Source organism: Cyprinodon tularosa, unplaced genomic scaffold, assembly GCF_016077235.1.
Source record: "Cyprinodon tularosa strain WSP-4 unplaced genomic scaffold, ASM1607723v1 ctg351, whole genome shotgun sequence".
NCBI classification, from domain to species: Eukaryota; Metazoa; Chordata; class Actinopteri; order Cyprinodontiformes; family Cyprinodontidae; genus Cyprinodon; species Cyprinodon tularosa.
The window spans coordinates 586,195-600,911 of record NW_024039065.1 but is presented as its reverse complement, the minus strand read 5'-3'; the positions used below and the strand labels follow the sequence as shown (position 1 = coordinate 600,911).

At 38.2% G+C, this 14,717-nt stretch overlaps 1 protein-coding gene across 1 annotated transcript; it reads right to left on the bottom strand.

Moving 5' to 3' along the window:
* Nucleotides 1-420: 420 nt before the first annotated feature.
* On the bottom strand, nucleotides 421-5,618 carry si:dkey-3h3.3 (uncharacterized protein LOC100144568 homolog). Its single transcript, XM_038295203.1, has 3 exons — nucleotides 4,573-5,618; nucleotides 3,630-3,847; nucleotides 421-1,382 (listed from the first exon to the last, which is right to left on the bottom strand). The coding sequence occupies exons 1-3, from the start codon at nucleotides 5,302-5,304 to the stop codon at nucleotides 1,313-1,315; spliced, it is 1,020 nt and encodes a 339-aa protein (XP_038151131.1). The 5' UTR covers nucleotides 5,305-5,618; the 3' UTR covers nucleotides 421-1,312.
* Nucleotides 5,619-14,717: the final 9,099 nt, after the last annotated feature.

Genomic DNA, 14,717 nt, shown 5'->3' with positions numbered 1-14,717 from the left:
AATTATACCAAAATTATAAAACATTTTTATTTAAGATTAAACAAATTTTAATATGCTCTATTCTGAATAACTCAAAAGTTTTTTACCTGGTTTAATTTCGTTAAAAAAATCTTCTTTTAGGAACCCTATACTATCCAATTATTAATTGATTAATCGATTAATTAATTGATTGATTAATCAACAAAATAATAAACAGATTAATCGATTTGGAAAATAATTGTTAGTTGCAGCCCTATATATATATATATATATATATATATATATATATATAGGGCTATATATAATTTATTCAAATACGTTTTGACAATATTTGTCATGAAACAAGGAGCTGAACATCTATATCTAATTTCTGATGTTCTTACATTTACTGGGTAAAGATGGGATGTATTGTAAACAAAACATGAACACTGCATGCTCTCAACTGAATGACTTTTTGAAAAAAAAATGAAAAAAACTGAAATAATTAGTGATTTGAGTGGGTATGTTTGTTTAATATTTGTATGTTTTTTATCATAGTGACGTTTCACTATGACAACAATGGCTGCCTCCTGGTTCCTGATGAGGCAACTATCAGAAGGACCAGCAGCTGGACCGGGAGACAGCAGGCAGATGGTGAATAATGGAGGGCTCCGGGTTTGAACCAAAGCAAAGATCAACAGCAACACACCTGTACAGTTTTTAGATCTAAATGAGGAAGAAGATGAAAGGAATGCTATGCTCACAGTGGAGCATCATTGGTCCTTCAACGTATCATTTATAAACAGGGACATGTTGTGTTTAAAAATGCTCTTCGCTTTTTCAATCACATTCTGACAGTTAAAAACTGTTCAGACCAAAGTGGTTCTATTATGTCGTTTCTCAACTGGCCTTCATTCATTTTCTATGAATGATTAAAGTTGATTAATATTTAATGCTCTTCAGGATTAGCAGAGAAGGTTGGAGGTTTATGATAAAAATCATAACTAATCTAATCGAGCTGCAGGGACGCTCATCTAACATTTCTGTTTCTCTTATTGCTAAAGTTTAAACAGACTAATGTGAAAAATGTTTTTCTCCAGGCGTTTTCAGACTGCCTACTGATTACATTTCATTTATTGATGTAAACTTACATGAACATACAGTTTATGACAAACATACATAACTTAATCAGCAAAGGTGACTCCAAAAAGACACAAAATTACACTGAATTAAACAGGAACCATAATGCCAAGATGTGATCAAACAATGATTGTAGTAAATGAGCTGAAACTCCTATAACTACATGTTAACTCTTAGCTTTGCTCTCATTTATTTAGAGGTCTTGAAAAGACGCTTATTTGATTCCTTTGGTTTTCAGTTCTTCTCTGACTCGGTTGAGGTAATCCGGATCTGGGTATCCATAGCTGAAAACAGGAAACATACAAACATCTAAGTTCTGAAGTCATTGTCAACTGGAAACTACGAGTTTCTGCAAGTATTCGGGCCAGGCTAGAGATTTATTTATTTTTTTTAATACGAGAAAACTATAAAACATTATCAAAATAAAGGCCTGATATTATGAGAATGAATTTGCAAAATTAGAAGAATAATGACATAAAATGAGAATAAACAAGTCATTGTCATCTGGAAACTACGAGTTTCTGCGAGTATTCGGGCCAGGCTATTTGTTTTTTTAAATACGAGAAAACTATAAAACATTTAACAGAATAAAGTCCTAATATGAGAATAAAATCGCAACACTATCAGAATAAAGTCCTTATATGAGAATAAAGTCTCAACACTATCAGAATAAAGTCCTAATATAAGAATAAAGTCGCAACACTACCAGAATAAAGTCCTAATATGAGAATAAAGTCGCAACATTATCGGAATAAAGTCCTAATATCAGAATGAAGTCGCAACATTATCAGAATAAAGTCCTATATGAGAATAAAGTCCTAATTTGAGAATAAAGTCGCAACATTATCGTAATAAAGTCCTAATATGAGAAAAAAGTCGCAACAATATCGAAATAAAGTCCTAATATGAGAATAAATTCCTAATATGAGAATAAAGTCCCAACACTATCGGAATAAAGTCCTGATATGAGAATAAAGTTGCAACATTATCGGAATAAAGTCCTAATATGAGAATAAAGTCGCAACATTATCAGAATAAAGTCCTAATATGAGAATAAAGTCCCAACACTATCGGAATAAAGTCCTAATTTGAGAATAAAGTCCCAACACTATCAGAATAAAGTCCTAATATGAGAATAAAGTCGCAACATTATCGGAATAAAGTCCTAATATGAGAATAAAGTCGCAACATTATCAGAATAAAGCCCTAATATGAGAATAAAGTCCTAATATGAGAATAAAGTCACAACACTATCGGAATAAAGTCCTAATATAAGAATAAAGTCGCAACACTATCGGAATAAAGTCCCAACACTATCGGAATAAAGTCCTAATATGAGAATAAAGTCCCAACACTATCAGAATAAAGTCCTAATATGAGAATAAAGTCGCAACATTATCGGAATAAAGTCCTAATATGAGAAAAAAGTCGCAACACTATCGGAATAAAGTCCTAATATGAGAATAAAGTCGCAACACTATCGGAATAAAGTCCTAATATGAGAATAAAGTCGCAACACTATCGGAATAAAGTCCTAATATGAGAATAAAGTCCCAACACTATCGGAATAAAGTCCTTATATGAGAATAAAGTCCTAATATGAGAATAAAGTCGCAACACTATCGGAATAAAGTCCTAATATGAGAATAAAGTCCCAACACTATCGGAATAAAGTCCTTATATGAGAATAAAGTCCTAATATGAGAATAAAAAGTCGCAACATTATTGGAATAAAGTCCTAATATGAGAATAAAGTCGCAAAATTATTGGAATAAAGTCCTAATATGAGAATAAAAGTCGTAACACTATCAGAATACAGTCATTTTTTTATGAGAATAAAGTTGCAACATCATCGGAATAAAGTTATAATATGAAAATAAAAGTTTTCACTTTGCAACATTATGAGAATAAAGACTTAATATTATGAGAATAAAGTCGTAATTTTATGAGAATAAAGTCATAAAATCTGAAAAATAAAGTTGAAAATGTTGGAGAATGAAGTCATCACACCACAAACTGTTTGAGAAAAAGCTTTGAGCTCCAACCAGCATCAAACAGCAACCTGACGCCACTTTGTCTCAGACATACTTATAATAATTTGATGCTGGTGCTAAAAGACTTAATATTTCCTTATTTGTGACACCGAAGCCAAAGTATAAATTCATACGACAGTCGACATTCCTCATTTTAGGGAAGACGGAGCTTCTTGGAAGAGTTGTCATAAACTACAATTTTGTACTCATAATATTGTAACTTTATCCTGATAATTTTGCGACTTTATGTTGCATTATTATCATAATATTATGACTATTACCATATAAAATAATATCTCTAGTGTGGCCCTAATACTGCGTCGTAGGAAACAGCAGCCTTTTCATGATGAGGAGATTAAGGCAGAAGGACAGAAAACCTCATGATCTCTAATCTACATCCTCACTAAACCTCTGCCTGGACCAGGCCTGGATAATAGTTATGGATGATTTAACACCTTCAGCAGTGGAGAAGTGCTAAATGCAACATGGAGTCCTTACCAGGTTGGTCCTCCATCCATCGACGTCTTGTGGTGTATATCATTCCAGGTCACCATGTTGTTCCTGCCACTGGTGCTGGATCGGCCGATGGTGAAGATGAGCCTCTGGTTGAAGGCTTTAGAGAGCAGACCCAGGACTTCCCTTCCCTCTGGGGAGTCCGGCAGGTAGGCTGTACGGGACGCTCCTTGGAACGGCTGCCCCGGGTTTGGATGCTCCTTCTGCAGACAGTTAGCGCTAATTAGCGGTTCAAACAGCCACTCTCAGGGTCTCCTGTGACTGGCTTTGGATAGAAACTGCTCTGCTCAACGGCATAACATGCTCTAACATGGACACAGATATCAGATGAAAGCAAATCCATCTGGAAACCTTCCGCTGAAGAAATTTTGGGAAGGGGCGAAAATACTGGTTAGCTGATTGGCCTATGTTGGCGATAGACGGGCCAAATAAACCAATCAGATCAACGAAGCATATGACGTACTAACAGAGCGACGAAGAAGAGAAGCCAATTGATAGATCAAACTCTTGCCGAAACCAGTCGGGAGAAGAGCAAAAACATATTTTCCTCTGAGAAAAGCCTCCAGAGCAATGTTTTACTCTTCTTTCAGTGAAGAAATACTCTGTAATTCCGATAAAACTTGCTCGATAGCCACGCTAACGCTAGTTTCATCGGCTGAAGCCGACATGTTCTTTAGACTGAACTGTCGCGCTTCTCGTTGCGTCACGCCTCAACCCGCCTCAAAGCCAACGCTGATTGGACGTTCGTTTGGTGAACGGCTCCAAATTTTCTTCACCGGAGAGTCTCCAGACTGATCTGCGAGTGAAACCTTGAAAGCTCACGAGATCAGAATGGTCTCACGAGGCTAGGACTTAATAGGACTAGAGCTCCAGTTCTTTGAACCATCAGACACACAGATCCTCCCTAAGGTGTTTTTAATGTTCTTACCTTCTGGATTCCACTGGGAATGTCATAATGGATGACTATTGTTCCATATCGCTTATATCCAGGCAAGGGGGTGGAAACGGTCTGAACGTTCATTGTTCCACCATCAGGCTGCGTCCCTGTCAAGACGCCGTAAACCTCTCCACAGATTGGACAAACTGGCTTGTAGTCAAAAGCCGTTTGGAGGCAGTCTCTGCAGAAGGAATGCTTGCACCGCAGGGCCTTCTTCTTCTCCGCTGAGATCGGCTCCATACAGATCGGACAGGACTCGTCTTCAGGAGGTTTGCTGCGTCCGGGTGACGGAGTGGAGGACTTCACACTTTGACCCCTCGTTGGGGACTTCTTTACCGAACTGCTCCCTGGACTCTTTGAGTTTTGCAACTGAAACTCTTTTAGTTTCTGCACGTGCGCAAAAGGTCCGTAGATGGTGGTCTGTGAGCCGGAGCCTGCTTCGAAAAGCAGGAGAGGAAACTTTCTCTGCAGCTCCTTAGATTGGTGCGGGTCCAGACGGAGAGATGTCTGCTGCAGGTCTGAGGCAGTTCTCTGGTAGAACGTGACGAACCTCTGCCTCACAAGGTCCAAATGCACCCTGTCAACGGAAGACGATGTCTGTGGAATGAAAGTCACCTGAACTGTGCCCTGGCCGTCACTGTTTGCCCGGTCAGAAATAATCTGAAAACCATCACCATGAATTTTCTTCAGTTTATCAGGACATTTTTCATAAATATAATTCATAACACGTTGGCTGACAGTGGTTGGATGTGAACGCGGAATAGTTTGGTGTGAACTGGGAATAGTTCGTAGTGGACTGGCAATAGTTCGAAGTGGACTGGAAGTTTGCTGAGCAGTCTGTCCTTGTTGGTCATGAAGGCAGGGATGTCCTGACAGTGTTTTCACCAGTCGTTCCAGCTCTGAAAAAGTTCCTTTAACAGTATAACCAGTATAACCAGAACCAGTTGTCTGTAGTCTGTAGTCAGACAGAACCTGCTTCAGACTGTTCTTATCTCTGATAATCTGTCCATCAATGAACAGATGCACGTCAGTGAAGATCTGCAACAGAACAAGACAACAGAAGTTAAATAAGTCTAAATGAAGTTTATTAGACCTGCTGGACACACCTTGCATTATTAACTGTTCATGTAGTGAGAAATCAAACTAAATAAACTGGTGATTGACATTTAGAAAGATCTTCTAAACTTGTTAAATGTTTTTCCAGGTTCTGATGAAGTCATTTTTATTTGCTTTATCTGTTATTTCCCTCATTTTCTATCTATCTATCTATCTATCTATCTATCTATCTATCTATCTATCTATCTATCTATCTATCTAGTATTCTTCCTCTGATATCATAAAGCAGATTCATCCTTTCTTTAGCTAAATGCTCAGAGTTCCTTTCAACAGTACAATTAGGTCTTTATCAGGCCAGTAAAACCAGTTTAGGATTAATTTGTTGTTCCTGGATTTGGAAGCTTTTATCAGGCAGATGGAGGATGTGTTCCAGCTGCCATGTCTGAGTCCTCCAGCGTGTCCTGGTTCGTCTCCTGAGTTCAGAACCACTGCTTTCATATGGGAAAAAAAAAACCCTAACCTGCTTCTTAATTTCAAGTTGAATTACTTTGTATAAAATGTACCATAAACAACTATTTCATTACAAATTAAGGATTTAGGTTCAAATAAGCTCTAACTGAACGAAGGACCTGACAGCCATGTTTGATTTTCTTGTTTACACTTCAGTTTAAATAATTTTGCTTTGTGAAGCAAATTTAATTGCAAACACTTTAAATGAAAATTTAAAATTTTTCCAAAGCTGTGAAGGCCGCTGTCCCCTGCAGGAACCACAGGCTGCAGAGTATGTAATTAATACAAGCTGCATCCAGTTTTCTTGTTTTTATATGTTGAAGTCTCCTCTAAGGAGGCCGGTTCTTTGTTTTTCTTTGTGTTTAATACATGCATTTGGAGAAAACTTTAAATAAGGCTCCTGATTGGTGAAATGCACAAACAACAGGTTCTAGAGGAAAAGGTCAAGTTAAAACTGCTGCTATAACAGCTCAGGGTTAATAATGGGAAATATTTAACTAAAGTTCAGATTATTCAGAAAACAGTTTTCTGTCCACAGCTGTTTCCTGGAGTTTATTATTTCACATCCTGACTCCTCAGAGGATGTTTGCCTTTTAAATGACACAGATCTGCTAATAAATGTGGATTTAGATCAGCTTGTTGTATAAACAGATGAACTGGATCTGAACAAATCTTCCATTTTTTAATATCTGAAGCCTTACAGGTATGGAGTATTTAAACTAAATATTTAGTTTAAATAAATATTTAGCTCCAAATTAAATATGTTGTTTTTAAAAATAAATATTGTTGGAGCCAAATGCTAGATATATGATTGAATATTTATTTCTAGTTTACTATTTTTGTCTGGTTTTGGTATGTACGGAAGAGGATTAGGGCCACTGGAAAAAAAAAAAAAGTTAACAGATTTTTTTTATTTTATTTCAGTATAGTATGGGGGAAAAGTCAGAATTCTGACTTTAATCTCAGAATTCTGAGAAAAAAGTCAGAATTCTGAGATTAAAGTCAGAATTCTGACTTTTTTCTCAGAATTCTGACTGAATTCTGACAATAAAAAAAGTCAGAATTTTGAGAAAAAAGTCAGAATTCTGAGAAAAAAGTCAGAATTCTGAGAAAAAAGGTCAGAATTCTGAGAAAAAAAGTCAGAATTCTGAGATTAAAGTCAGAATTCTGAGAAAAAAGTCAGAATTCTGACTTTAATCTCAGAATTCTGAGAAAAAAGTCAGAATTCTGAGATTAAAGTCAGAATTCTGAGATTAAAGTCAGAATTCTGAGATTAAAGTCAGAATTCTGAGATTAAAGTCAGAATTCTGAGAATAAAGTCAGAATTCTGAGAAAAAAGTCAGAATTCTGAGAAAAAAGTCAGAATTCTGAGATTAAAGTCAGAATTCTGAGATTAAAGTCAGAATTCTGAGATTAAAGTCAGAATTCTGAGAAAAAAGTCAGAATTCTGAGATTAAAGTCAGAATTCTGAGATTCTGACAATTGTTTCCACATTATTTCACAAGCGTTTCACCAGCTACCTGTATTCAGCTTCTTGTCTATGTTCGATGCACCCAATGACAACAATGTTATCTGAATCTTTCAGCAGATTTCAATTCAATTCAGTTTAATTCAAAACAAATTTCACCTCAAGGCACTTTACTGTTCATCAGATCATCCAGTCAGATTGATTCAAAGTTTTCCATCTAAGGAAAACCATCGACTCATTGACTCCACAGCAATCCCTCACACCAAGCATGCTTGTAGCGACAGTGGAGAGGAAAACCTCCCTTTGAACAGGAAGAAACCTCCAGCAGAACCAGGCTGAGTGTGAGCGGCCATCTGCTGAGGCCCACTGGGGTTCAAAGAGACCGAAGCAGAAATAGAAAAAGAAGCATAGATACAAAAAGCAGCTGTAAAAGGCGGCCCTGTCCAGGAAACACACAGCCAGGCAGACGAGCTCCGAGCCAGCTCCAATGTCAGAGGATGAAGAGAGCACATCCAGTTAGTCACAGTCAGAGAAACAGGACTACACTGGAAAACAGGCCGATCTCCGTAATCTATAAAATAAATAGATTTAAATAAAGAAATCTACAAATAAATATGTAATTTGGAGTTAAATACAGGTGCTGGTCATAAAATTAGAATATCATGAAAAAGTAGATTGATTTCAGTAATTCCATTTAAAAAGTGAAACTTGTATATTATATTCATACATTACATACAAACTCATATATTTCAGATGTTTATTTTGTTTAATTTTGATGATTACAAATGACAACAAATGAAAATCTCAAATTCATCATATCAGAAAATTAGAATATTGTGAAAAGGTTCAAAATTGATGGCCCCTGGTGCCACACTCTAATCAGCTAATTAACTCAAACCACCTGCAAAAGCCTTTAAATGGTCTTTCAGTCTAGTTCTATAGGCTACACAATCATGGGGAAGACTGCTGACTTGACAGTTGTCCAAAAGACGACCATCGACACCTTGCACAAGGAGGGCAAGACACAAAAGGTCATCGCTAAAGAGGCTGGCTGTTCACAGAGCTCAGTGTCCAAGCACATTAATAGAGAGGCGAAGGGAAGGAAAAGATGTGGTCGAAAAAAGTGTACAAGCAAGAGAGATAACCGCACCCTGGAGAGGATTGTGAAACAAAACCCATTCAAAAATGTGGGGGAGATTCACAAAGAGTGGACTGCAGCTGGAGTGAGTGCTTCAAGAACCACCACACACAGACGTATGAAAGACATGGGTTTCTGCTGTCGCATTCCTTGTGTCAAGCCACTCTTGAACCACAGACAGCGTCAGAAGCGTCTTGCCTGGGCTAAAGAGAAACAGGACTGGACTGCTGGTGAGTGGTCCAAAGTCATGTTCTCTGATGAAAGTAAATTTTGCATTTCCTTTGGAAATCAAGGTCCCAGAGTCTGGAGGAAAAGAAGAGAGGCACTTCATCCACGTTGCTTGAAGTCCAGTGTAAAGTTTCCACAGTCAGTGATGGTTTGGGGTGCCATGTCATCTGCTGGTGTTGGTCCATTGTGTTTTCTGAGGTCCAGGGTCAACGCAGCCACATACCAGGAAGTTTTAGAGCACTTCATGCTTCCTGCAGCTGACCAACTTTTTGGAGATGCAGATTTCATTTTCCAACAGGACTTGGCACCTGCACACAGTGCCAAAGCTACCAGTACCTGGTTGAAGGACCATGGTATCCCTGTTCTTAATTGGCCAGCAAACTCTCCTGACCTTAACCCCATAGAAAATCTATGGGGTATTGTGAAGAAGAAGATGCAATACACCAGACCCAACAATTCAGAAGAGCTAAAAGCCACTATTAGAGCAACCTGGGCTATCATAACACCTGAGCAGTGCCACAGACTGATCGACTCCATGCCACGCCGCATTGCTGCAGTAATACAGGCCAAAGGAGGCCCAACTAAATACTGAGTGCTGTACATGCTCATACTTTTCATGTTCATACTTTTCAGTTGGCCAACATTTCTATAAATCCTTTGTTTTTATTGGTCTTCAGTAATATTCTAATTTTCTGATATGATGAATTTGAGATTTTCATTTGTTGTCATTTGTAATCATCAAAATTAAACAAAATAAACATCTGAAATATATGAGTTTGTATGTAATGTATGAATATAATATACAAGTTTCACTTTTTAAATGGAATTACTGAAATCAATCTACTTTTTCATGAAATTCTAATTTTATGACCAGCACCTGTATATATTTAAACTAAATATTTAGTTTGGAGCTAAATATTTATTTAACATAGTAAGATTTTTATAAATGAATGAAGGACATTCTGAAAGAATAATCTTATTTTTCTCTAAAAACACGCTAAATAACCATAAATATTGCTCCTCATTTTTAAACGCCTAACTTTACAAACATAAACAGGCCTCTTCATGCAGTCTGGTATCAGCTGGATCCGCTTCCCAGGAGCAGAGCAGGAGGATGATGATGATGATGAAGAGTGGGGACAAACAGGAAAGGCGGGATTTATGCTGGGAAGTTAACGTTACAACAGGAAGTCCCGCCTCCAGTTTACCTGACCTACTATTACACTTTTTAAACAAACATATCAGACCCTATTCTTTACTAACCATGTTTCCAGGGGCCCATCAGAGCAGGAGCGGGGGCCACAGCGCCCTGAACCGAAGTTTAACCAGAGAGGAGGGTTCCGGCCGGTTCTCCAGAGCAGTAGAAGCCCAGCTCCTGCTCAGCGGCCTCGATGAGCAGTGAAACATGAACATGAGGACCATACCTCCATTCCGCTGAGATCTTCAGGCGTTTCTCTGCAGTTTAATCAGCGGCTCGGACCCACCGAGGGGAGCAGCCTGCTTCTCTCAAACCTGCTTTCACTTTCCTTTAGTCCGTCTCTCTGGCTCCCTCTGCTGGTGACACTGGGAGCAGCAGGAACCATCTCAGTTTGGCTGCCTTAGTTTCCAGGACGTTTATGATGTTTACTCACCTTCTGACAATAAAGCAGATTAAACTCCTTTACGTGTTTACCAAAATACCCTCAACTTAATAAATGTAAATAAAAGGAAGAAAATAAGGTTTGAAATGTTTGGAATTTATCAAATTTATTAAACTCAGAAAACAACGGCCTGCACAGTGGAGCAGTGGGAGGTGCTTGGCTCCAAGGTACTTAGAGATTCACTTCCATACAGAAAGCCCATATTCTTATCTTCAGCTACAACAGTATACTTGTCAGATTAAATAATACTACTTATACTTCAGCGATAGTATCAAGGTGTTACTTTATTGTATCTCTTATATCCTTTGGTTTTTTTCCCCATCTCTCTCTGCAGGTGATGAAGCAGACTGAAGATGCTTTATCTTTATCTCCCTTTTATCTCCTCTTTCTTTCATCTTTTCACCTTTTTTTCAGTTTTTCCTTTCCTGTTCTACTTGCATTGCAGTGTTCATATATTCTGTAATACTCCCTGCATGAATTATAATAAAGCAATTTATATGCATTAATCAAGCAGAACACTTTGGTGATAGCCGTACTCCTCCACTTCTGAAAGCAAAATCTGTTGGGCTCTTTTTGGCATCAAGGCAGTTATTCTTATTGCTGCATTGTCAGAAAGGACACTGTTAGAAAAAAAAAGAAGAAGAATGTTTTCAAGATGACTTGGATAATAGCGCGTTGTGACAAACACCAGATACAGCACTGGGACTTGATCAACAGCCGATACCGCACCGTGACGCCACAAACCAGTAGGTGGCAGTAGTGTTCTTTGACAAACATGGATGCCTCCAGTAAAGCACATTCAAATGAAAATCACTCTTAATTAAAAGCAATTATCATTTACTGAACAGTATGTAATGATTTTATATTTAAAGTACTTTCAGAAGTTCAAATTCTGAATGTGACCAGACTTTTCCTTTAAAGGTACACTGATCTTATAGGATGTGTCAACAAAATTTGAGGATAGAGATTTGAAAAATGAATCTAAAATCTTCTGGCATTCAGTCCCATGATGCATGATTTTAGGTTATCCTCATTGACCCAAACCATTAAAGTTCTGGTAGATTAAGGCGCCATCGTAATGCGTATAATTGTCCAGCAGAGGTCGCTAGAGCTCCATATGGTGATTGGAGGAACAAGTGTTTGAGGCAGGGAAAGTTCGGATGCTCATTTAGACCTTCTGACACTGGAGCTTCACATCAGACTGTTGGAGGGTTTCTGGAGGAGGTTCGGAAAAGTTCGGATGGGTTTTTATTTTTTTATTTTTTACAGAACTTTGAGATTTCTTCGGTACATCTGGATTTTATTACAATAACCTGGATGTAAAAGGATTGTAAATGTTAATAAAAAAAACAAAAAAAAAAAAACATTTATTTTAGGATTTCTGTTTTTTAGTCTGCTGATCTTTTATATTTCTTGAATTTTTAAATCTGAGCTCCCAGTCTTTACCGTCACTTTAGTTTAATTGATGAGATTTTTAGGTTAATTAGGGACAAATTAAGATGCCCACCTGTTTGGAAAAAGGTTTTAGCCATCGGCGTCGCCAGACCCCGTTTACTGGGGCACGTGCCCCAGTATAAATGAGCTGTGCCCCAGTATAAATGAGCTGTGCCCCAGTATAAATCTCATGAATATTTGCAACAGTATTACATTTTTTAATGCATCAATTTAGATAATTCCAACGGGAGGAGACGTATATTTCTACTCAAATGCGCAGCAAGTGTGTTGTTAACTCCAAATTGAGGATGTATTAGCGCCCCCACGTCAGCGCATGTCACTGCATGAACTGCAGGTAAATTAACACGCTGCTCTCAACTGAGTTGGATGGTACACTGTGCGGCCGCGACGCATTTTTAGTTCTGGTAACGTTTCTTACCTGTCAATTTTATTATTTTCCCAGTGAAACCACATGATTTATAGGCTACTAACTGAAAATTACTGCATTGGTTTGTAGATGGATATCAGGAAATTCCGCACACGAAGCAGGGACAGGGAAGCAGTAAAACAAGATGAGAGAGGGAGGTAAGGTCCCGTAATGAATTAGCGATTTTAACTAAGCAGTTACATTAGGAACGTTATAAGCAATATGATAGATATTTACATAATTATAAATTTACGTTTTTTGCTGTAGAGAATGAGAATGAAGGTGCTGGAGTAGGAAAGGGAGGAGGAGGCGAGACTGACAGGCAAGAGACAGGAGAGAGACAGGTGAGACAGGACCATGAAGGTGATGAGGGAGCAACAACCAGCTTCCACAAATAAGAAGGGGACATTAGTGACTTAGGGGAAAAGCATGATGGTCCTAGACAAGTGAAGTTGTTCCACTATCCCCAGCACAAATTTGGAGTTAAAAAAACTTTCATTTAATTCAAAATGATTTGAAAGCTTTTCCTGGTTGAAAAATAAAGCCTTGTCATCAAGGATATGCAGTGTGTTTTCAACTTGCTTGATAACACCATGTTCCCAACACTAACGCAGATCATCCAGATCTCCCTCACTATCCTACAGCTGGAGTTGTGAAAGGTCATTCAGTGTGTTGAGAAGGCTCCACACTTGGCTGAGGTGCACAATGGGACAAGACGGGCTCCATCATCTTGCTATTTTATCAGTTGAAAAGGAAGAACTTTCTAAGCTGAGTCACAGTCTAGTGATTGACCGCTTTGCAAAAATGAAAAATAGGAGGTACACTTTAATGCTCAAAAAATAAAAGAAAAACTTAGTTCATGTTGAGTTAAACTTTCCCCTGAACTAAAACTCTGAAACCTAGGAATTAATGATTACTTTAGAATGTGTATAAGGAAACGTTTTATTTTTTATAGCTGCAATGTTGAAAATGTTCATGTATGTTAAAACAAATATGCTCTTACACTCATTAATATCTCAACTGGTAATTTTGGTAGGAATGTATCAGGGTGGGGCAGTGTGCTTGTCTGTATTTGTGTATGGCAGGAGGGGCATATGCGGTAGGGGGCCAGTGCCCCAGTAAAGCTTTGTGCCTAGCAACGCCCCTGGTTTTAGCCCTGAAAGTTATTAAAGTCAAACCCTTTTATTTGATTAAAGCCTTTGAAAATGATGCAAATAAATAAATAAAAATAAAAAAATATATAAAAAAGGCCAAATTAAACCAGAATGAACAGTTTCTCATCCACAGGCCGCATTAGGTTTCGGATTTAAACTAGAATTTTACTTTATTTTCCGAGCTCCTCCAATGCACCATGATTAATAACCCCCCTAATGCGACCAGGCGGTACCACTGGGCCCAACCGGATTGGTACCTGCAGGGACCAGCTGCCATTCAGGCATGGAGGCCTCTGGTTCTGGTTCTGAGACATTTAACCAATCAGATCCGCTGAGTTTTTCTATTGATGTTCAATATAATGCATTCATTTCTCTAAATATATCTGTGTATATGGTGCAACAGCAGAACACATTTATTATTATTATTATTATTATTATTGTGGAATAAAACAGAGGGAAACTGAAAGTCCGCTTTTATTGGCTCCATCCTGAGCGGAGGAGCTCGCAGCGTGAAAATATCACGCAGGAATGGATTGAAGAGGTTTAGACATCTGTCAAATTCAGCCAATAGAAAAGAGGCTACATTAGGAATATTGGAAAAGTCCCGCTGTGGGATTAAGTCCCGTTTTTAAGCTGATCACAGAAATCAGATGGAAGCACAACAGCTCCTCCAAAGCTGCATGGATAGCAGGAGGAGGAGATCAATGCAGCGGAGGGAATAATGGCCCCCAGGAGCCCAACATGCAGCAGCTCACATCCACATTGTTCAGGCTGGTTGGAGGGAAATATCAGAGCTGCCTGTCAAACATGATCAACCTGAACATGCATGTTTTAGTTTACATAATGATCCTGCAAACAATTTCCATGAAATGTTTTTTTTTGTCTGATTTCTCCATTATTTCCTTTTCTAATCTGTAATAAAATGTTCTTCATTTTTGGTTTTTATTTCTCTCCTGCTTGTGTTTCATTTGTTTTCAATAGTTGATGCAGTTTGAGTCTCCCTGTTTTTACACCTGTTCCTGCCTTCTGGCTCATGTCTGCAGTTGTCTTTGCATTTTGGGCTCATTATGTAAATGAGGGG